Below are 24,070 nucleotides of genomic sequence, written 5' to 3'. Positions count from 1 at the left end.
ATAACTTCTTAGTCTGTTGAGACATGGCCCGTTATAAATTTGCTGTTACCAGACAATGACCAAGAACTGTATTATTAGGGTCGGTGTCTGTGTTGTAGCAGTGCACTAGCAGCTAGCTGTTAGCACTAGCTAATGTCAACAACAGTAGCTGGTATGTTACTGTAGCAATGTTTACGTTCAGTCATTTGGATGACTGTTAAAACCTTTCAGTCTCAAGTTTTTCCTTTACTGGATTTACTAGTTTACTGAGCTAGCTCCCCGGCGGCCGGCGCGCGCTAGCTCCCCGGCGGCCGGCGCGCGCTAGCTCCCCGGCGGCCGGCGCGCGCTAGCTCCCCGGCGGCCGGCGCGCGCTAGCTCCCCGGCGGCCGGCGCGCGCTAGCTCCCCGGTGGCCGGCGCGCGCTAGCTCAGTAAACTAGTAAATCCAGTAAAGGAAAAACTTGAGACTGAAAGGTTTTAACAGTCATCCAAATGACTGAACGTAAACATTGCTACAGTAACATACCAGCTACTGTTGTTGACATTAGCTAGCTTGACGTTCAAAATGGCGGACACCGGGGCGTCACGTGACCCTGTGACGTCAGGTGAAATACCTCAATAGAAACCCTAATTAGGCTGAGGTGACAATCTAGTTTGAAAAAAAAATGCTAGAAAAATTACACTGGGCGCTTTTCTAATATTCTTATGTGGCTATTGAAAAAATGTATATGGTCCGACAAGGGGGGTCACAGGCACCCCAGGACACCCCCCAGCTATGCCCCTGCTAAATACAGCAGTAATCTGGAAAATGGAAAAGACAAAAAATTAATCACTCAGGTGAAATGAAACAGTGCAAAGAGAGCTGTTTTATTTTATTTTTGATGTATAATTTATGATGTAAATTGCATTCTCCACCAGAACTCCACCAGTTCTGTATTGTATAGTGGAGTTCGGCCACTAGGTGTCACCCTGAACTATCCTGTTACAACAATTTACACCTTTTTGTTTAATATCGGCGTCTTATACATGCGTACACAGTTAAATAAACCCTTCATTCACAGAGCAATACCAGTGGACTGTGTGAAATGCACCGTTCTACAATTAGACTAACTTACAAAATGTTCTCATACCCAGCACTTATCTTCTTTTTTTTTTTCCCGGGTAAACTCATACCACGTGTCATCATAACGACCCACAGGTCCTCGTGCTCTTTCATTCTTCTTTTCCTACCCAACTTCATATAAATCCCACCTCCTTCTTTATGATTGGCTAAAAGCCCATTCGTAATCAATACATTCAACTGACACTGACGCTGTCCAATCGGCAGCCGGCTCGTGAGTTCGAACTCCGAAGAGAGAAGGTGGAATTTCTCTGAATGCAGGTAGAGAAAAAATTAAGTCGCTACATGTGGGTGAATTTCAAGATGGCGGCGCCGAATGGCGACACACGGAGGAATTTAAACACCGGTTTTACCGAGTTCGCAGCACCAGAAACTTTCCAAGGCGATCAGGTTCGAGTCAATTTTAAGTCATAGTGATGTGTTTGGTAGGATGTTGATGTTATGGCTGTTAGTGCGTGTTAATGTTGTGTCTCGGTCTAAACGTGGACGTGGGCCACGTGGACTTTAACTTCTAGGAAAACTCAACTCAGTAGTGTGACTGTCATGTTCAAATTGAGGATTTTTTAAAAATAATTTGTGTATTAACGAGTAGTGAAAGTCAGAGAGGTGGGTATTGTAGTAACGAAAGGTGAGATATGGCAAGGTGGCGTCACATATCAAACCGGAAAGGTGTAGCCGTGTGTTTGTTAGTGAAAGGAGCAGGACACAGGTGAACTGGCTTCACACAATGTACACCCCAGGATTCTTTTATATTCTCATTTATAACAAATACAGCATCTAAATGACTCACGGGAGTCCTGACACCTGATCAGTGAGTCATTTGGGACCATAAATGTATGCATTCTGTGCAGTTACAGGAGGAGTCAGTTTCTGTCCCCCAAAATACAATCTACACAAATGTACCCCCTAGGTCTAGACTTCAAGGTAACTTGAAATGTGTACCTTTTATAGGGACAAAAAGGTACATATGTGGTCCCAAACAGTATCTAAATTGTACCTTACTGTAGAGGGTCCTGCCCCAGTGACAAGCCATTGTACCCCTAAGGTACGCTTGGACAACATTTATTGTCATTCAGTATGCAACAAGTGTACATAGAACGAAATTTCGTTGCAATTTGGCTCAGAACGGAATTAAATATGAAGTGTATTAAATTTAAATTATGCAGCAGCAAAAATATAATAAAATGCAAGAGTATAAAGTGACCTGTGGAATTAGGAAATGTTCAAGTTATAAATCATGTACTTTGTTTTCCGAGAATGTGTTTCGTATAATCTTTATATGATGAATCAGTGAGATTCATCCTCTGCATTTAAAGTGCATATCGCGGGTAAATTCAGGAGCAAGATCAATGTAATTCTCCTATTTTATATTAAACTTTGGTCAGATATTTGTAACATTCTGCATTTTGTGCAATTTTTTTTTTACCTTGCGCAATACCGGCAAAATTCAGTTGAAATCAAGCCATTTGAGGCGAATTGGTCCGCCTCTGAAAAAAACTTGGCATTTGGATTTCCCAGGAAACATTGATTTTCGTGACGTCACATGTGGGACGCCTCCTTCTGAATCCTACGTCAGCGCTGGTTTGTTTATGAGAAAACGACCTGGTGGTTTTCTGCAAATTTCTTCAACGTTATCGCGTAATTATTAAAATGGTTAACAGATGTATCGTAGGAGGGTGTAGCAACACCAATCTTGATAGGATTAGTACTCATCGTTTTCCAAAAGACTGGACAGTGAGAGAGAAATGGGAGTGCTTGGTCTACACAGGCTGTGCACTGAAACCGTGCAAAGCTCGCGCAGCCTGCTGGCGCTTCCGCAGGTAACGTCACGATTCTGGCTCCAGACTCCCTTGGGATTTTTCCAGACGCGTTTTATTTTTTTTCTGCTGTAGACAGATGAGCTTGTGCAAAATTACCCTTCTGGACGAGTGTGTAAAGGGACATGCTTTCATATAAAAACCCCCCACAAAATTGGTCCAGAATATGCACTTTTAACCCATCTGAAGTAGTGCACACACCCAGAGCAGTGGGCAGCCATACTACATCGCTCGGAGAGCAGTCAGAGGTCAAGTACCTTGCTCAAGGGCACTTCAGCCCAAGGCCGCCCCACGTTAACCGAACTGTATGTTTTTGAACTGTGGGGGAAACCGGAGCACCCGGAGGAAACCCACACTGACGCGGGGAGAACATGCAAACTCCACACAGAAAGCCCCCCGTCGGCTGCTGGGCTCGAACCCAGAACCTTCTTGTTGTGAGGCGACAGCACTAACCACTACACCGCCGTGCCGCCCATCCACTACCTGACACCTGCATTTCGTCCATTTCATGAATGATTTTTGAGCATCATAATCGAGCACTTCTTGTTAGTTAAATTTTAAATACTCCAAATAGTGAATTAAAAATGTTTGTCACTTTTTAATTTATTGGAAAAAAGCCTTCATAGACTTGTAGCACATCTAAATTTCGATATTCACATTCTGCGCTTTTCTTTTTATAAATAAATAGTCTGTATCAATTAGTCATCGTGTAAAGAATAAAACCCTCAGAGTTCACAGTGTGCTGTTATAGAAAAGCTATGAAAAAATAATCAACCAGAAGATGGCGTGGTGGTGTTCATTGCAAAGCAGAGTTACTGTTGCCTCTCAAAATTGGATCATTTTCCAGCAGCATGTCCTGAACTGTTTTATTCCTCTTATTCTGGGATCAGACTACTTGATTTTTTTTTTTTGTCTTTCAAGATGGTCATCATACCAGTTTAGGCAACCACAGTGCTATAAATTCTTGCTGCGTTTTATTGGGAGACTGACAACGCAGTGTGTTTCACTCTGTACAATCATTATGTCGTCATGGACGAGGGCCAAGAAATTATCAGTCATGGCTACCAAGGAACACGTCTTAGGAGGTGTCAAACTAGGCAAGAAATACCAAAAGTTCTGACATGCTAGACTTTTATTGTAGGACGTCCCAGACGCCACATCACTGTTCTGCAATTATGCCACACTACAAGGCTGGTTTGTTTGTTCCTGACATTCATCTTCAAGCCCAACGTTGGAAATTTGTCAGCCACAGCAAAATTGTCAAACTCGCACTGAATTCGCATAGTCTGATCCTGGTATTACCCTTAGAAAGTGTTGACACTGGAGACTCCTTCTATGTGGTGTGTCTGCTGTATAAGCCCCTGTGACTGAGTTGCTACAATACAAATGTTGTAATAGAACAAGTGCATTAATATAAACCTGTGATTTGCCTTGCAGCTGGAAACACTCTCTGAGCTGCTGTAATAGCAAATTAATCAACGTCGTCTGACCAGTCAGAACTGTGAATTCAACAGTGCTGTGGTATAAACTGTAGTAAATATTACACCAACAGAGGAAGCGTTTGATAGGTACAGTAACGTATACGTGGAGGTTCTTGTTTCATTAGTACTCAAGGTGTCGCACAGTCAGTGATATTTAACATCCTGTTGACATTATGTTAATCGCAGACAGTTGTGTCAGCAGTTATTCGTTAAGCTACACAACCTGCTTTTCTTGTACTAAGCTGTTGCACCTCTAAAAGGATTTATGACTCGGGGAAGTCAGAATTGCGACTTGATGCACGTTCAAATGATCAATCCGCATAGCTGCTCTTGTTTTTAAGGTCGTTGCAGTTTAAGAGACGTAGGATTCTTCCATAGGTCTGGAAAAGTGTGGAGTTTAAAGCCATTCATTTTCCAGACCTGGAGGAATGTCATTTAAGAATAAGTGTAGAGATGGATATGGAACTCCATTGTAAAAGTAAGACCAATATACAAAAGTCTGCACGTTGTGTCTCTAGAAATTCCCTTATTTGATATAGTCTTCCTCAGGCATAACACATTTTATGTTTTCCAAACATTTCCTAAAATTAGCAAGATACTGAATGTAGTACGTGGAAAACATATAAAAATTTGGAAATGTGCCCAAAAAGTCTGGTATTTTCTTGCATGACTCTCAGGCAGGAAATGCAAGTTTTTTGTTTTTTTCAGAAGCAGTGTTTTAAATTTTGTGTTGTATATTTTTGGGGAAGCATTTTGTCAGCCATATCTTTCCAGGTTTCCATTGTCACACCTTGGTTCACTGTGTTACCAGTGACTTCGGCAAAACTGAGCAGATTTAAATGAATGTGACTAAAAAGGTTTCTAATGTCAGCATTATAGCAACGTGTTTTTAGTTGAGTACGCAATAAAACCTGTCATGATCTCAGGGTCATGTAGTTGCAAGTAGAGAATCTTTTAAAAACAATCTAAATTGAGTCAAATTAAGACAGGCAAAAGCTCAAACGATTGTGCAAAAACTAGAACAAAATGTAGTCTTGGGCAAGGAACAGGAAGTAGGCGAGTTAGAGATGTAATGTCCGGGATGGATTGGGTGTGGTGGCTCCTCGATTAAAGGTAGAGCTGCGTGTTGTGATACAACCAGTCCTGAGTAATACATGATGTGTATTGTGATCAGAAAACACCAGCAACGCAGTAGTGTTGAATTTAAAAAAAAAAGAACCTGGTTTAATGTTTTATTTTCTACCAGAGCTTTTTTATCTTTATTTTTCTATTTTCATTTTATTTATTTATTTTTTCTGTGTGTTTGTGTAGTTTGATGTTTGTTTGAGTGTTTTGTCCGCCGGTGGTGGTGTAGCTCCGGACCCAGTTTTGGGCGTCGGTTCCCTCCAGGCCTTGGTTCGCTGTGGGTGATGCCTGTGCTCCCAGCTGTGGACTGCAGTGAGCTCGTTGCTCATTTTACATTGTGGTTGTCCAGCGCTCTGTGCTTTAATGCTTGGCATGATGTTCTGAGCGATGTTGCTCGGTGGTGTCGCGGCGGCTGTGCAGGCGGTTTGGACATACCAGCGCTTTGCATGGCGGAGCTTCTCTGCTCGCTTTGTGGATCCATGGCGTGGTGTTCGAGCGATGTTGCGGCGGTGCTGGAGATGTGGGACTTGTTTTCGTGCGCCTTTTGGTGGGACTGTGGCTGCTACACCACTGGAATTACATCCTGACCCCTACTTGGTGGACTTTACTTTTTATTATTTATTTATTTTTATTTTTTATTTATTTACTTTTTTTCCCTTGTCTATAATTGTAAAGCGTCCTTGGGTTTCTTGAAAGGCGCTATATAAATTTAACTTTATTATTATTATTACTTAAAAAAGTGAAAAGGAGTTAAATTAATTTGTAAAATGTTAAAGATAAAAATAGTTATCAGTGATGCTTCTCAGAAAAGTATATAGTGATATCATTTACCACAGCATCTCTATTTAACAATTGTTCGCTGAAGTTGAGGTTATTATTCATCAATATTCACTGAGCCTGAGGTGGATAATTGGTTTATACACAGGTAATTATTTTTTAAAAAAGTATTAAGAAATGTATTTTAATCTTCAAAAGCAGCATGCAGATGTGATAAAGGCGCGTGTAGACGTGTCACTTATCTACAACGAGTCACATCAAATACTTTGTTTTGAAACGGATAAAATAAATCACGATTCCACCTTACCTTTGAATAGTTTTAGACCAAACTTCGTAGCATCTTTAGTGCTTTTAGGAACAGCATTTTCTTTCATAATTTGTCATTCTTCCTCACTTACGGTGACAAAGCGATTGGCCGCCATGTTGCCGAGTCGCTCGAAGTGATTATCAAGAAATAGTCTGAATGTCTCGACCAATCAGCGCGCGCGATTTTCTATAATCATCTCTGTATTTATACTAATACTGTATATTGTCCAGTTTAATTCGCACTGGTTGTTAGGATTTTACTTTGTGCTAATCGTTTCCATTTTTGTGAAGGTTGGATCTCCAAAAAGCCATACCCTTGAATTTACTGATGATGCTTTGGGCAATACATCAAGCACCTTTCATAGCAGCCTAGAACCTTCCATTTTGTCCATCTTTGGAGATTCTTCTGCTGAAGAGGTGTGGAAAGAGACTTTTTTTTTTTGCAGTTATAGTTTAGCACAAAAAAAAAAACCCTAGCCATCATTTTTGGGCTTTTAATGTGTTTATAGTAGTGACAGGTGACCATTCCTTACCTATGCAAGGCTGTAATTCAGCTTTCAGTCATGTTCAAATTGACTTTTTTTTTCAATTGGTGGCAAATTCATTATTTGGATTAATAATGTATATAATATATAACTTGTTAAATGTTTGACTGACACTAATGTGTTTTAGGCAAAGATCCAGATAGATGAAGAAAGCGAAGCATCGCTGCTATCTGCTTTCTCTGAGATGCTGGACACTGTGATCGAAGACACCCTGTCACCCTTTGACACACTTCCTGACTCAAAACTTTTTAGTCAAAGGTGTCAAGAATCCAGAGTAAGATTTCTAACTATTCCATTGTATTTGATTTTTTTTTTTTTGCTAAATTTGTTGAATGTAATTATGTGTGCCTTTGACAGTTAAATGTTTCAGTATTCTAGAATTATTTATTTATTTTGAATTGTTTCTGTGTCTCCATGACAGGTGAGGTTGCATTGTGTGGACAGAGAAACAGCTTCTCAGGTCACTAGACCCTTCACACCCTCAAAATCCAAAGTAAGAACGTGCTTCCTGTTCATTTTGTTCATCTAGTGTATGGTTCGTCGTCACTATCCATTTTAAAGCAGATACGCAGAACCTTTATTTTTAACTAAATTTCTGAGTGAATAGTATCTCCATCCTTGACTCTTGTATGCTGCATAAATGGGAATAAAAAAATATATTAAAATCAACCGCAAATTTGGCATTGGAGCTGCCCTGCTGAGCAAGCCAGCCCTGAGTGCGTGACGTCACAGCGGTAACCAGTTTTAAGGCCGAGGCCATCCCGGGTTTTAGCAACAACCCTTGGCTCACTCCGGGAGGACTGGTGCAACTGAACTTTGCTTTTTTAAAAAATAAATAAATAAATAAATAAATAGTTTTCTTTAATTGTTGATACTGCACCCTCTTTCAATACGGGCTTATAGCCAACGCACGTCAATAGATCAGAGGTTTTGTACGAGTCCTCTGTAAAATGTGCAGAGCAGAGGAGAGACCACTTCATAGGTGCCCAATGTGCCTGTGAACTTCTCACAAAACGCGTCCAAATCTTTGCAGTTTGAACATTCTTGGACCATAAGTGCAACGTAAATCCACCTTCTGTCATGTTGCTGGTGGGTGCACCAATACATCTATGTGGCATTAGCTCAAAATGGAGGATTGGAGTTGCAGTCAGCTCTGTGTTTGAGTATAGCGGAAATGGCGATGAGACCGATAGACTTCCTGCTGTGACGTTACGGACGTCAAGGTCATTCACTCAGACTGCTACCAATATAAATCACTTGAATTGTAAAAATTACTATATTAGATTTATTGTTAACGCTTAAAACTATTCCTGTGCCATTCTTGAAGTCTCAAGGCGTTTATAAACGGAAGTGAGGCCATGGCTCTGCGTATATGCTTTAAGGTTTAAGATCTCATAGAAATAACAACAGAAAGAAAACTCTGATACGATTTCCCACTTATTGCAAATGTACCATGTGGTGTTATTATATTATAATAATATTACTATATTATCTACACAAAGTCCAGCACAAATTCCAGCAGTGTTCAACTCCAAGGTGAAGTTTTGTTCATGTGTATAGATTACAGTACGATTGCACATCAGCAAGTCTGTGTGACGTTCCTGAGAACGTATCTGCAATTAAAACATATTAATGGTTGCATATGTAGCCTCTTAACTCCAGTGCAAAACTGTAGACACAGATATCAGACACCCAACATGTCTTGGTTGGTTGGTTGATTTACAGTTGGGGTAAATGGAATATTATGGAAAAGCTAAACTGTTCCTTTAACTTGTGCACTGTAGATGGTTAAGTTGTACTGCATTTGATTTTGAACAGGCAGAGGGCCTGCATTCAGATAGGCAATTGAGACCGAGGCTCCATCGCAGGACCCGGATGGGCACCATACAGAGAAGTGATGGTGAGGAGGAGGACTTCAGTGAGACCAGGAAACGCCCTGTGAGGATCTTCCGCATCGAGTCTGACCCAGAAATGTGTCAGGACGAGCATCAGGATGGATTTGTAACTATATCACTGGTGGATTTGGTCAGGCACATGCATCCATATAGCCTCAGGGTAGCTGTGGATAAGAGAGAACGTCTCAGGGATGTGGAGGAGCCCCAGGAGGAGGATGTGTTTGTGGATGTTGTGGGTGATGACGACACAGAGGAGACACCTTTGGGCATGCCTGTGGCTAGCACTCCCTCTGATCTGGGGGCAGAGCAGATGGTTCCCAATCCACAAAGTTTTGCAGTATCCAGTGCTATTCATAACTCCAAGGTGCATCAGGAGGACATGCTGAAGACATGCTTGCCCAAATGTGAGGAACAAAAGGAGGAGGAGAACGCTGCTGCTGCTCCTCCGAGAGTCCTTGCTAAAGCAGGTCATCCTGGGAGAATAAAGAAGAAAGTGAGATTTGCACCTGACTTGACATCTATTCACGTGTACCAGGTTGAAGATGATCTCCCAGATGCCTCGTCCTCAGCAGACCTCAAAATAGCAGATTGTGATTCCGAAACCTCAGCTTTAAGTGGGAACTCGACTGAGGTAGCAAAGAAGACGCCTTCTCAAAATGGCAGTACAAAACTCAAAACACTCAGCCTTCAGGAGTACCGTCTCCTCCGACAGAAGACGCTCCCAAAGGAAGAGAGAAAAACAGACTACAGAACCAAGTGGCCTTCAGTATCCGAGACCCCTAAAGAGCTCCCTCCCATTCCTTGTGTACCAGATTACAATTCATCTCAGGTTAATGTTCAAACTCCATCTTCTAACACCAAGACCTCAACTCCAGGAGCAGTGGCCAAGTCTAGAAGAAACCTTCACCTGCCCCTGAAATCGCTCACCAAACGAAATGCATTAGTCAGAAAGCCTGTGCTAGCTGTTGACCCACCAAACCCTGTAATAGTGTCCCTCCAGCCAGATGCAAAGATCTTAGCACCACTATCTGAGGAACAAAAGGTTACACAACAGGAAATTGGAAAGTCCCAGGCTAACCAGACACACCTGAACCCTCCTGCAGCAATGCCGAACCCAGATATTCAGAAACTACCCAATTCTGTCGTTCAGGAACAGCCCATAAGGGTTTCACCTATGGATTCCCTAGGTGCTAAAGTTGAGCACGCAAAGTGTTCCCTGACAATTTCTGGCATTGTTAAATCCAACATTTCTGCGCCATCCTCACCTGTTATACCACTGCAAGCGTCTCGGGGATGTCTACCTCAAGTGCAGATACCAGTGACCAACCACTCTGCAGAGGAGAAAAGTCAAGAATCTACTGGAGAAATAGGTAATTTAAGTAGATGTATAGTCCAGTGTGATGGTCTAATAAGGGGTGGACAAACCCCTAGCTTGGATGTTCACTCAGAAGCTTTTGGTTTCATTTCAAAGCATTAGTACCAAGTGTACACTTTGGAGTAGATATACTGTAAAGCATGCATTATAATTTGTGAGAAATTTACCTCAAAGACCAAATCACTGTTTTCATAAATGTGGAACTGCCCATAATTCCACGATGTTGCCTCTTTTTTTTTTTTTTCTTCCCTCACAACTTCATAAGCATCATACATCTATAAGCATAAATACACAGCCTCTTCATGTTTGACCACAGAGTTAAAATGATGTATAATCTTGGCTGACCTCTCACATGTCTCAAATTCAGCCAGTCAACACCCCCTTTTTTTTTTGCCATGCTCTAAAAGTCACTATGATTGGATCTCATACACTACAAGTAACATCATGAGTGTCAATGATTTTCTAATATTTCTAAAACTATTTGAGAGCTCATAATTCTAGCTAATATCATTGCATTACATTACATTAATGGCATTTAGCAGACGCTGTTATCCAGAGTGATGTACAACATACCCACAGCAGCCTGGGGAGCAGTTGGGGTTAGGTGCCTTGCTTAAGGCAGTGTTGTAGTCGAGTCACTAAACCTCGAGTCCGAGTCCAGTCTCGAGTCCCCAGTGTTCAAGTTCAAGTCATTAAAAAAAAATTTAAGTCGAGGCCGAGAACAAGACTCCAATTGCGCCATTTGACGGTGGCTGTTTTAGTGCCATTAACATTAGTTTGTTCCTGAACATGGTGTATGAACAGGTGATTGTGCATTCTGTTTGTCAGGGAGTGTGAAGTATTCTGTCAGAGATGGTCGGGAGACGGATGTAAGTGCAGAAGGTGTGTTTATTAATACAAGTGAAGACAGGTAAACGATCCAGAACAGCAGACAAAATCATAAAACAGTGAAACAGGCAACAGGTTGAGCGAGGCACAAACAGGCTATCGTAGACTCGGCAGAATCAAAGATGAGGAATAGGAAATCAGGGATCAGGAAACCAAACAAGGAAATAAGGCTCGGTAATGTGTCAGCAACGCAACTCAATACTTCACAAAGTAAGTGTGTTTTCACAGTTTTTATATAGGTGCGCTGATTGTGCCTTAATCCTGTGCGGGTGCGAGTCGTTTACGGCACGCACAAGAGAGTCTGCTTGGCACATGCACTGTCCAGAGTGCACCTGAGAGTCTACCTGATCCACGCGCCAAGGCGCGCAGGTGTGACACACTTGCATGAAATTGGTACGAAAAATAATGTAGATATAAATATTTTATGGCAAATTATTATGGCATGTTACAAAAAATAAAGAAAAATCCAAGTCCTCATCTCTAATTTACGAGTCCTAATGCAGTTAATGCACAAGTCTGAGTCATCAGTGCTCAAGTCGAGTCATGAGTCCTTAAAATTAGGGCACGAGTCGGACTCGAGTCCGAGTCCTGGACTTGAGTACTACAAGCCTGACTCAAGGGCACTTCAGCCAACATACAACCCCAATTCTAAAGAAGTTGGGACAAAGTACAAATTGTAAATAAAAACTTAATGCAATAATTTACAAATCTCAGAAACTGATATTGTATTCACAATAGAACATAGACAACATATCAAATGTCGAAAGGGAGACATTTTGAAATGTCATGCCAAATATTGGTTCATTTGAAATTTCATGACAGCAACACATCTCAAAAAAGTTGGGACAGGGGCAATAAGAGGTGGAAAAGTTAAAGGTACAAAAAAGGAACAGCTGGAGGACCAAATTGCAACTCATTAGGTCAATTGGCAATAGGTCATTAACATGACTGGGTATAAAAAGAGCATCTTGGAGTGGCAGCAGCTCTCAGAAGTGAAGATGGGAAGAGGATCACCAATCCCCCTAATTCTGTGCCGACAAATAGTGGAGCAATATCAGAAAGGAGTTCGACAGTGTAAAATTGCAAAGAGTTTGAACATATCATCATCTACAGTGCATAATATCATCAAAAGATTCAGAGAATCTGGAAGAATCTCTGTGCGTAAGGGTCAAGGCTGGAAAACCATACTGGGTGCCCGTGATCTTCGGGCCCTTAGACGGCACTGCATCACATACAGGCATGCTTCTGTATTGGAAATCACAAAATGGGCTCAGGAATATTTCCAGAGAACATTATCTGTGAACACAATTCACCGTGCCATCCGCCGTTGCCAGCTAAAACTCTATAGTTCAAAGAAGAAGCCGTATCTAAACATGATCCAGAAGCGCAGACGTCTTCTCTGGGCCAAGGCTCATTTAAAATGGACTGTGGCAAAGTGGAAACTGTTCTGTGGTCAGACGAATCAAAATTTGAAGTTCTTTATGGGAATCAGGGACACCGTGTCATTCGGACTAAAGAGGAGAAGGACGACCCAAGTTGTTCTCAGCGCTCAGTTCAGAAGCCTGCATCTCTGATGGTATGGGGTTGCATTAGTACGTGTGGCATGGGCAGCTTACACATCTTGAAAGACACCATCAATGTTGAAAGGTATATCCAGGTTCTAGAGCAACATATGCTCCCATCCAGACGACATCTCTTTCAGGGAAGATCTTGCATTTTCCAACATGACAATGCCAAACCACATACTGCATCAATTACAGCATCATGGCTGCGTAGAAGAAGGGTCCGGGTACTGAACTGGCCAGCCTGCAGTCCAGATCTTTCACCCATAGAAAACATTTGGCGCATCATAAAACGGAAGATACGACAAAAAAGACCTAAGACAGTTGAGCAACTAGAATCCTACATTAGACAAGAATGGGTTAACATTCCTATCCCTAAACTTGAGCAACTTGTCTCCTCAGTCCCCAGACTTTTACAGACTGTTGTGAAAAGAAAAGGGGATGTCTCACAGTGGTAAACATGGCCTTGTCCCAACTTTTTTGAGATGTGGTGTTGTCATGAAATTTAAAATCACCTAATTTTTCTCTTTAAAGGAACAGTCCACCGTATTTCCATAATGAAATATGCTCTTACCTGAATTGAGACGAGCTGCTCCGTACCTATCCGAGCTTTGCGCGACCTCCCAGTTAGTCAGACGCAGTCCGACGCGCTGTCACTCCTGTTAGCAATGTAGCTAGGCTCAGTATGGCCAACGGTATTTTTTGGGGCTGTAGTTAGATCTGACCAAACTCTTCCGCGTTTTTCCTGTTTACATAGGTTTATATGACCAGTGACATGAAACAAGTTCAGTTACACAAATTGAAACGTAGCGATTTTCTATGCTATGGAAAGTCCGCACTATAATGACAGGCGTACTAACACCTTCTGCGCGCTTCGGCAGCGCATTGATATCTGAGCTCCGTATCAATGCGCTGCCGAAGCGCGCAGAAGGTGTTAGTACGCCTGTCATTATAGTGCGGACTTTCCATAGCATAGAAAATCGCTACGTTTCAATTTGTGTAACTGAACTTGTTTCATATCACTGGTCATATAAACCTATGTAAACAGGAAAAACGCAGAAGAGTTTGGTCACATCTAACTACAGCCCCCAAAAATACCGTTGGCCATACTGAGTCTAGCTACATTGCTAACAGGAGTGACAGCGCGTCGGACTGCGTCTGACTAACTGGGAGGTCGCGCAAAGCTCGGATAGGTACGGAGCAGCTCGTCTCAATTCAGATAAGAGCATATTTCATTATGGAAATACGGTGGACTGTTCCTTTAAATGATACGTTTTCTCAGTTTAAACATTTGATATGTCATCTATGTTCTGAATAAAATATGGAATTTTGAAACTTCCACATCGTTGCATTCCGTTTTTATTTACAATTTGTACTTTGTCCCAACTTTTTTTGGAATCGGGGTTGTATATAATGTGCGCACTCATCATGTTCCTAGGCATTAAGGCCTGACCATTATGAAAATGTCAAAACAAATGCCCATTTTGATAAGCAAAGAGTTTCAATAAAGTAGTCCAAAGTCAAATGAAGAGTAGAAGCAGACATTATGTACATGCATCCTTTGTTCTTTTGTCCTTAGGAATAGAGGCTACTGATGTAACCAGTCTTCTGGAGCAATTTGAAACGCAGGGTAAGTTCTACAAGTGTCCAGAAGCCTTAATGAAAATAAATTATGTTGATACTGTTTGCCTTTTGTGCGTGGCATATTAATGGTATTGCGTGTTATACACAAAATACTTCACCCTTTATGCCTGCAGTATTTACTGCAGAATGTAAGCATCTATACCAGCACTCAATTTCTCTCTAATGCTGTAAAACCAGTCATTAAATCGTAATTCAACTGCGAAAAAAAAGTTGTGTTCAATTTCCACCCTGCAATAATCTTGCCTGCAATGATTCTTTAATGACTTAATAGCTTAGGGAAAGCAGAGCTCATAACCGTGGCAAATTACCTCCTGTTTTCAGGCAACAAAGATAAGAAGTTGTCATGGTAGTGATTATACGGTTTGGAAATCGAGTCCCATTGGAGAGGTGAAGGGGTCAATAGAGAACATTTGTAGTGAGTCAAACAACTGTCTCGCTGAAAATTTAAGTGAAAAAAGGATTGGATTCTAATATCTGTATTGTAGATTGAAGCGGGTGTTTGCTCGTATTCAGCATTTTTGAGCTGATATAATTGTCATTATTAAATAACGGCAATAAGAGAGACTTTTTATCCGAAGCTCTGACGTGTAGAGGAATGAAGGGACAAAAAGATGTAGTTCCAACTGACAGTAGACGTCCTACGAACTATTCAGTCATCCCTGGATCGCTCCAGTCCAGACGTTAGTAGTAACTGTTTCTCTACACCATCTGAAAGGGAGCCAAGAGTCTAATGAACAAAATGTACGAGTGACGCAGGATTTGGTTTGACCCTTTGGTTGTGACTGAGACAAAGAACAAAATCACTTACCTTTTTTTTTTTTTTTTTTGTACGTCTCCAGGACTCACGCCTCCTGCCACTCCTCCGCATCAGATCTGGAAGCCCTTAACACCTACTCTGAAAGCAAAGCAACACGAAGCCATCAAACCATCTCCCAGCAAAACCATCCAAATCATTGAACCTAAGCCACTGCCCCCCAATAAAATTCAGTCAAAGCCCCAATCCTCATCCTCCATCCCTGCCCCGAGCCTGTTTCTAGCGTTTATAGACCATGACTACTGTGGCACTCAGGAATTCAAACTGGGCAGAAAGAGAGCACTTTCTAATGTTTATATGCACAACAGATCTAAAGAATCAAGGAATCATATGAGCCATATGCCCATGGATAACAGGACTTGCTGTGAGCCAGAGCGTCTCTCTGGCTCTGTTCTGCTGTCTCCAGAGAGCTCCCCCTGCCGGTTGGAGGCCAGAAGAACGGGTGAATATGCAGAAGCAGCAAGGTGTTCACGCTGTTCATGTTCCCCGAGTCCTCCAGCCAGGGGAAGGGCGAGGAGGAGGAGGCATTACCGTGGGAGGTACCATCATTCTGACTCCAGTTCAGTGTCATCCTCCCGTTCTTCTTCCTGCTCTTCATCAGCTTCTTCATGTTCACCCCCCAGAAAGAGGTAAAGAGAGGAAGTCCTTAAAAAGTCTTAATTTATGGCATTAATAAGTAAAAAAAAAAAATTGTCTTAAATATAAATAAACATAGGCTTAAACATTCACAATTTCATATAGTTGTAAATTTATGCTCAATCTACACCAGCCCACGATGGTACAGTTCAAAATAAACAGGGTATCGGTCAAAAAAAGGTGCACCACCTGTTGTCAGGAGTAAAATAATTCACTCCAGAACTAGTTTATTTTGCATATTAATTATTTTGTACTGGATGTTTTTATTTGAATGCTTCTGTTGCAGCCAGCAGTTTCAGCTAATAGAGATCTGCTTCCAGTAGTTGTAGCAAGTGGTCACATGGCCATTAATAGTCCCGGATTTGAAACGCTGTTTGTCTAACACATTTGCATCATGGGTGTATGTTCTTTTTTTTTAATTTATTTATTTATTTTTAAATAAAGATACAGATCACGGCACTCGGAGAGCAGCTCAAGCTCCTCGTCTCGCTCCAGTTCACGGTCGCTGTCCCCCTCTCCGATCCGAGGACGTCGATGCCGTTACCGTCGCTCACGATCCAGATCCTTCAGTCGCTCACGGTCCCGCTCCTTCTCTCCACAGCCAGACTGGAGACAGAAGTGGAGGAGCTGGAAGAGGTCGGCATAAGCACGTTGTGATTTGTCCTCCATTTCTAACACCGTGCTTCTCTTTAACACCACTTTATTCTGGTGAACTTGCAGGCAGAGGGAACACTATCATCTAAGCCGAGGGGAAGATGCTTGCAGGGTGGCCAAGCAGAAAGCCATTGTAAGTAATAACCGATAAAAGCTGCTTGCACAGAATGTGTGGTAATATGTGTATGACTCCTCCTGTCTTTCCCTGCAATAATTCTATGATCACAGGAAGAACGCAGGGTGGTGTACGTGGGACGAATACGTGGCACTATGACCAAGGATGAGCTCAGGGAGCGCTTTGCACTGTTTGGGAAGATTGAGGATTGCACCGTGCACTTTAGGAGTCATGGGTAAGATGTATACATTAACCTCTGAGGCCTTGTCATATAATGCCATACTAACATAGAATTTGCATCAGATTCTGCAACCTTCTGTCCAGTCCACACCACTTGGCTTCCATAAATGCTACTGTAGGAAATGGTGTGGTTCAAATTAAAAAAAAAAATATTTTCCTCCTCTCAATCAAGGCCTGTATGTACAACAGTGTCAGTGGAACAGGGAGGGTGGGGAAAGTTGTAATTACAAAGTAAGAACATGGTATGAGACGGTGGGGCACTGAACAAAATGGAGTTTCTAGGAGATTCATACATTTCTATATATAATAATTTTTGCCTATATTTGATGTTCTCTTTATTTTTCTTCCCACATTTTCCATTTATAGAGACAACTATGGGTTTGTTACGTATTACAACACAGACGATGCTTTCGCTGCCATAGAGAAAGGGAAAAAGTTGAGGCAGCCAGACGAGCTCCCGTTCGATATTTGCTTTGGTGGGAGACGACAGTTCTGCCAGTCAAACTACATGGATTTAGGTTTGTGTTCAATCTCTTGTGCTATTTAGAAATGTGTTTTTATAGATTTAACAAGCTTAGCTAAATAAATAGGAATGTCACGATTCCTGACATTTAACTTGCAGTGTATTTACAGTGGTGCTTGAAAGTTTGTGAACCCTTTAGAATTTTCTATATTTCTGCATAAATATGACCTAAAACATCATCAGATTTTCACACAAGTCCTAAAAGTAGATAAAGAGAACCCAGTTAAACAAATGAGACAAAAATATTATACTTGGTCATTTATTTATTGAGGAAAATGATCCGATATTACATATCTGTGAGTGGCAAAAGTATGTGAACCTTTGCTTTCAGTATCTGGTGTGACCCCCTTGTGCAGCAATAACTGCAACTAAACGTTTCCGGTAACTGTTGATCAGTCCTGCACACCGGCTTGGAGGAATTTTAGCCCATTCCTCCATACAGAACAGCTTCAACTCTAGGATGTTGGTGGGTTTCCTCACATGAACTGCTCACTTCAGGTCCTTCCACAACATTTTGATTGGATTAAAGTCAGGACTTTGACTTGGCCATTCCAAAACATTAAATTTATTCTTCTTTAACCATTCTTTGGTAGAACAACCTGTGTGCTTAGGGTTGTTGTCTTGCTGCATGACCCACCTTCTCTTGAGATTCAGTTCATGGACAGATGTCCTGACATTTTCCTTTAGCATTCGCTGGCATAATTCAGAATTCATTGTTCCATCAATGATGGCAAGCTGTCCTGGCCCAGATGCAGCAAAATAGGCCCAAACCACGATACTACCACCACCATGTTTCACAGATGGGATAAGGTTCTTATGCTGGAATGCAGTGTTTTCTTTTCTCCAAACATGATGCTTCTCATTTAAACCAAAAAGTTCTATTTTGGTCTCATCCGTCCACAAAATATTTTTCCAATAGCCTTCTGGCTTGTCCACGTGATCTTTAGCAAACTGCAGACAAGCAGCAATGTTGTTTTTAGAGAGCAGTGGCTTTCTCCTTGCAACCCTGACATGCACACCATTGTTGTTCTGTGTTATCCTGATGCTGGACTCATGAACATTAACATTAACCAATGTGAGAGAGGCCTTCAGTTGCTTAGAAGTTAGCCTGGGGTCCTTTATGACCTTGCTGACTATTACACGCCTTGCTCTTGAAGTGATCTTTGTTGGTTGACCACTCCTGGGGAGAGTAACAATGGTCATGAATTTCCTCCATTTGTACACAATCTGTCTGACTGTGGATTGGTGGAGTCCAAACTCTTTAGAGATGGCTTTGTAACCTTTTCCAGCCTGATGAACATCAACAACACTTTTTCTGAGGTCCTCAGAAATCTCCTTTGTTCGTGCCATGATCCACTTCCACAAATGTGTGTTGTGAAGATCAGACTTTGATAGATCCCTGTTCTTTAAATAAAACAGGGTGCCCACTCACACCTGATTGTCATCCCACTGATTGAAAACACCTGACTCTAATTTCACCTTCAAATTAACTGCTAATCCTTGAGGTTCATATACTTTTGCCACTCACATATATGTAATATTGGATCATTTTTCTCAATAAATAAATGACCAAGTATAATATTTTTGTCTCATTTGTTTAACTGGGTTCTCTTTATCTATTTTTAGGACTTGTGTGAAAATCTGATGATGTTTTAGGTCATATTTATGCAGAAATATAGAAAATTTTAAAGGGTTCACAAACTTTCAAGCACCACTGTAAGTTATTCCACGAAATCAAGCCGTACATGTTGGCTATAAGCCATGTACGATGAGATTGAGTGAAGTAACTGTTTCATTCTATCCACATTCACTGGATTTTGAGAAATGGAGCATTTTTTATTTTTTGCAAATTCGATAAATAAAAACTTTATACAAAACATCTGGCAAAATAATTTCTGCTTAGAATGGAAGCAAACCCTCGAAATGACAGTAGCAATTTGTGAAAAATGCGATAATTCTTGAAAAATAAAAACAGATGTTCTGACCATCAAATACTTTTATTCCATATTTTTTGCTTTTTTGGGGAGGCGGGGTTGTTTTCAAGTAGTTTTTATTTCGTCCTTGGTTGGTTGAGCAACACACTCCGCCATTTTGTTGTTGTTTAGGAGTTTTTGGAGGTTAGCAAACCAACTTAAAGGTGCATTACTGCCACTAACTGAGCTGGAGTGGGGAACAGGCAATATTGGGGGGGACAACTATATTCTTTTAGCTATTTCTGCTTCTTTTAAAGGTCATAGGCAATGGTCGGAGGTGAAACGTAGAATATCAACTTTATTGTCTAGAAGAACGACCCAAAAAGCGAATTCAATTTTCCTAGTGTCTAATTTGCACCCTAAAATTGAATAAAACGGTTAAAATATACTGTTTTGCCCAATTTCCAAAGGTTTGTTTACATCTCACTTATGCACACTTTCAGCGCCAGGGGACCGTCGTCGTGACGTCATTTAAGCCAAACAGACCGGGAGCAGTTCTGTGTTTACTTGTGAACCGAGCACACGTGTACGGACTTTGGTCGTGAGAGGTTGTGTAAAATGTCTGATAGTGATTTTGAAGTAGGAAATCTCCAAATTAAATATCGAGAGGTGAAACCATATGTGTATGAACCTACAGCCGTTGTGAAGCAATCGGTGAATGTGGCTCACTGGTTTGACCATGTAGCCTCAGAATCGGACAGCGACTCGGCTGACTCTGATCGCGGTGACGCTGGACCTCAACGAGACTCGTGCCCAAACGATTTATCCTTTTGTTGTAATACTAAATAAGAGCCCTTTTGAAGAATAATTAAACCGCCCTCCCTAGTGGATATAGGGAATGATTACTTGACAGTGCGCCGGTAGGCCACATTAGTCTGCCATCCGCGGCATTATACTATTTATAGCCTACTATAAGCGAGGAAATATCCCTTTGTCTCATTTCCACAATGATTGTACAGGATCCCTCAGGATTCTTGACTTGTCAATTGCAAGCAAAAGTAAACATGTTTACCTCCAATCTTCTCCTTTTTGCTTGAGCGTTGCTGGTCTGTTTCTTCTTTGACTGCTTGATTTTGTTTCACGCGCACAATCCACTCTCTCCGCCTCATCTCCTCTTTCGGAAAAACCCAACCCTCTCTCTCCGCCTTTTCTCCTTTTTTGGAAAAAGCCAGTCCTCTTGCTCCGCCTCTTCTCCTCTTCTGGAAAAAGCCAATCCACTCTCTCTGCCTCTTCTCCTCTCTTGGAAAAAGGTAAAAACTTATTCCTGAACCGGTCCCGTTGTTACAGTTCACTGCACAACAATAAGGCATGGTTTTTCTTTGGAAATTCTTGAGCGCACGTCTGCACTCAAGCCGAACCGCAATGGAAATAAACGGAAGTGGACTCAACTCAAGCGGTTTGTTTGTCTTAAATGATGTCACGCGCCGAGTGGTCACGAAAATCGCCGAACAGAAATTCACCACGATCCGTGCTAACTTATTTTAATTATTATTTATTAACAATACTTCTTGGGACCAGAAGAAAATTACAGAGGGTTTTTTAACATGTAAAGTTTCAAATGTGCATAAAATTAAAACCGTTGCCTATGAGCTTTGATATTGATACTGATATGATATTGAATTTGATATTGCCATTTTTGTTTTTCTCTACTCATAGCTGATATACTCATAGCTGATAGCCTAGTAGTAGAGTAGCCAGTCAGACCATGCGATTGCTCATATCCAGTGAATGTGGATAGAATAATTGTGTTTATACAATAGCACTTTTGAATTCTCGACTCTGATCGTTCATAAGGTGTTGAAATTTTAGATGACAGCAGCTCTGAGATTAATGATGGCAATAATGAAAATCACAGGTTTATGTTTGTGCTTGTTCTAATACATTACTGTTTCTATAGTAACAGCTAATTCACAGGGACTTGTCTTTTGATTATTGCTCCACACAGTGTAAGACTAATACTTAGGGTTCTTCTTCTGTTCGTCAGATTCCAACCGTGACGCGGACACAGGCCCAAGAAGGAGTAAAGATAACACACTTGACTTTGACAGTCTGCTGAAGCAAGCCCAGCGAGGGCTGAAGACGTAGCACAGAGTCCTCCAGGACGATAAAGGGATAGACCGAAAAGGGGGGTGGATCATGTTGGACACAAACGAAGCAATTACCTCAGAACTCCCAAAGAGCTTGCACTTACACTGACATGAAATGTAACTTAATATGTAGCGTTCTTATTTTAAATTGAAGTTTTAAAAAACCTTCTGTTGAAGTGTGTATAACAGAAAAACTTCTGAAGTTTATAAAAACAGAAAAGCATTAAAGGATATCTTAAAAAAAGAATCATAATTTAAGTGTAGACTTCAATAATAGCCCTATCATTAGAAAGTCATTTTTTCTAAATTTGAATGAAAAAGGTGGCTGTTTTATTTTGAATTAAAAAAAAAAATGTTTGAACATCATTTGTTCTGTGGATCGTTTGTTGGGCTTTGTTTAGAAAAATTACAAAATCCTCTCCACATTTGGTTAGTTATTTTCTCTCAGAATGATTTGTAGTTTGTAGCCTATCCCACCCATGAGTGATTATCAAGTAGCCATTTATTTAAATAGTTAAGCAATGAATCTGAAACATGAGCAAAGTTACCCACCTTGAGCATTGTCTGGTTTGGCTCACTGTCATGCGATGCTGGTGTCTGATCCTGACACAATTCTGCTGTTGTGGCTTCTCTCACTTTCCAGACATAACGGTCATCCCGATACTAATTCTACTTGGAGTTTTTCTGCTTGTGACTAACTTGTGATAAACTAAGTTTATACCCAAGTGTCATGCTATTTCAATGGGTAATCTAAAAAAAAAAACCCAAAACAGTAATGTACAAAGTAATGGCGAGTGTAGAAGAGAAGTGAGGAAGAGCGTGTAAGCAGGTTGGAATGGATGGAGGAGAGTGTCAGGAGTGATTTTGTGACAGGTTGCCAACAAGAATGAAAGGGAAAGTGTACAAGGCAGTAGAAAGAGCAGTGATGATGTATGATTTGGAGGCAGTGGCACTGACAAATACAGGAGGCTGAACTGGAGGTAGTGGAGTTGAAGATGCTGAGATTTTCACTGGGAGTGACAAAATTGGACAGGATGAGAAACGAGTATGTTAGAGGGACAGCACATGTAGGACGGCTTAGAGGCAAAGTGAGAGAGATGAGATTGAGATGGTTTGGACATGTACAGAGGAGAGATCCAGGGTATATTGGAGAAAGAATGCTGGAGATGGAGTTGCCACGTAGAAGGAAAAGAGGAAGAGCAAAGATGAGATTCATGGTTGTGGTGAAGGAGGACATGAGGACGGTTGGTGCTACAGAAAAAGATACGGAGGACAGGAGGAGATGGAGGGACATTATCTGCTGTGGCGACCCCTAACGGAAAGAAGAATCCTCTCACTTTGATATTGCAGACTTGTACCAAAAAACTACTGTTGTAATCTTAAAGACCCTGATACTCGATATCGTTTAACTTTATTGTATACAATTGTAGATGAGTAATAACTGATAATCATGCTAGTCTTTGTCACTCCTTAGAGGATAGGTTCTTTTTTGAGTCCAAAGGTTTCTTCTCAGTGTTATCTCAGAGTTATTACTTGCCCCTGCCACCAGACGTGCAGCTTGTGAACAGGCAAGGCAGGCAACTGCTTGGGGCCCCCCTGAGAGTCGGGGCCTGAGGGCTTATTTATTTTGTTTTTTATTGTTTTTATTGTTCTTTACCATTGTATTTTCACATTTGGAATTTAAAAAACTTTGGTTTCATACATTTTTCATTGGTGTCAGATTATTTATAACATATTGATGATGAACACTGGTCAGAAGGGCCCCCTGGAAATTTTTGCTTGGGGCCACAACAGACTCTAGAATCGCCTCTGCCTGCCACTTTCATTATTCAGCAGGGATCTAATCACATTGCTCCTGTGGACGATGGCCCCATATGGATAGTCGAAAGTCGCTCTTAGAAGATGGCTCTGGACACTTGCAGTTTTGCTATGATGGCTGAGGTGATGACCATGATTGCCATGATAACTTTAGGACTGCAGTTGTCATGAACGGTTTTGCACTCAAGTCTCCATCAATGAACAGTTGATAACTTCAACAACATATATTTCATGCTAAAACTATGAATTTCCTGGTTACACAGTTGTACTTTGACTATATAGGACACAGTCATAGAAGCAAGTTTTTTATAATCACTCTTTCTGTTATCACCCAGACGAGGATGGGTTCCCTTTTGAGTCTGGTTCCTCTCGAGGTTTCTTCCTCATGTCGTTTGAGGGAGTTTTTCTTTGCCACCGTCACCGCAGGCTTGCTCATCAGGGATAAATTAGCTCAAGTTTAAAGCCTTTAATTTTCTGTAAAGCTGCTTTGCGACAATGTCGATTGTCAAATTTACAAATAGTAAATTTGATCTAGATCATATCTAGATTTCTGTAAATCTGTTTTGTAACAATGCTATACAAGCTAAATTGAATTGTCTTTTAATCTGAGCCCAGAGAACAATCAGTACTCATTCAAGAACTGAAAATTCCAAATCTAAAGTCCAGAAGTCATGTCAGAAGGTCAAGTCCTGACTGGG

The 24,070-nt window shown here is 41.2% G+C and overlaps 1 protein-coding gene across 4 annotated transcripts; it reads left to right on the top strand.

The window, feature by feature from the left end:
* Positions 1–1,368: 1,368 nt before the first annotated feature.
* si:dkey-93h22.8 (uncharacterized protein LOC449943 homolog) lies at positions 1,369–21,862 on the top strand. Of its 4 annotated transcripts, none has more exons than XM_060941025.1 (12): positions 1,369–1,487; positions 6,895–7,020; positions 7,276–7,422; positions 7,570–7,641; positions 8,967–10,413; positions 14,448–14,498; positions 15,352–15,955; positions 16,407–16,598; positions 16,683–16,749; positions 16,845–16,966; positions 17,338–17,489; positions 21,452–21,862. In XM_060941025.1, exons 1-12 carry the CDS (start codon positions 1,383–1,385, stop codon positions 21,550–21,552), a joined length of 3,186 nt encoding a protein of 1,061 aa, XP_060797008.1. In that variant the 5' UTR covers positions 1,369–1,382; the 3' UTR covers positions 21,553–21,862. The 4 variants fall into 4 exon arrangements, with proteins under 4 accessions (XP_060797008.1, XP_060797009.1, XP_060797007.1 ...); XM_060941024.1 differs by lacking the exon at positions 1,369–1,487 and adding an exon at positions 5,251–6,117; XM_060941027.1 differs by lacking the exon at positions 1,369–1,487 and adding an exon at positions 6,256–6,445.
* Positions 21,863–24,070: the final 2,208 nt, after the last annotated feature.

Source organism: Neoarius graeffei, chromosome 15 (assembly GCF_027579695.1).
Source record: "Neoarius graeffei isolate fNeoGra1 chromosome 15, fNeoGra1.pri, whole genome shotgun sequence".
In the NCBI taxonomy this organism is placed as follows: Eukaryota; Metazoa; Chordata; class Actinopteri; order Siluriformes; family Ariidae; genus Neoarius; species Neoarius graeffei.
This window is presented reverse-complemented; position numbering and strand designations above follow the sequence as displayed.

Excerpts from the sequence above, each read along its gene's own strand:
- si:dkey-93h22.8 (XM_060941024.1), top strand. The coding sequence starts at position 5,908 with ATGTTGCTCGGTGGTGTCGCGGCGGCTGTGCAGGCGGTTTGGACATAC. Across the intron at positions 6,118-6,894 it reads TACATCCTGACCCCTACTTG|GTTGGATCTCCAAAAAGCCA; the intron begins GTGGACTTTACT and ends ATTTTTGTGAAG. Across the intron at positions 14,499-15,351 it reads GGAGCAATTTGAAACGCAGG|GACTCACGCCTCCTGCCACT; the intron begins GTAAGTTCTACA and ends GTACGTCTCCAG.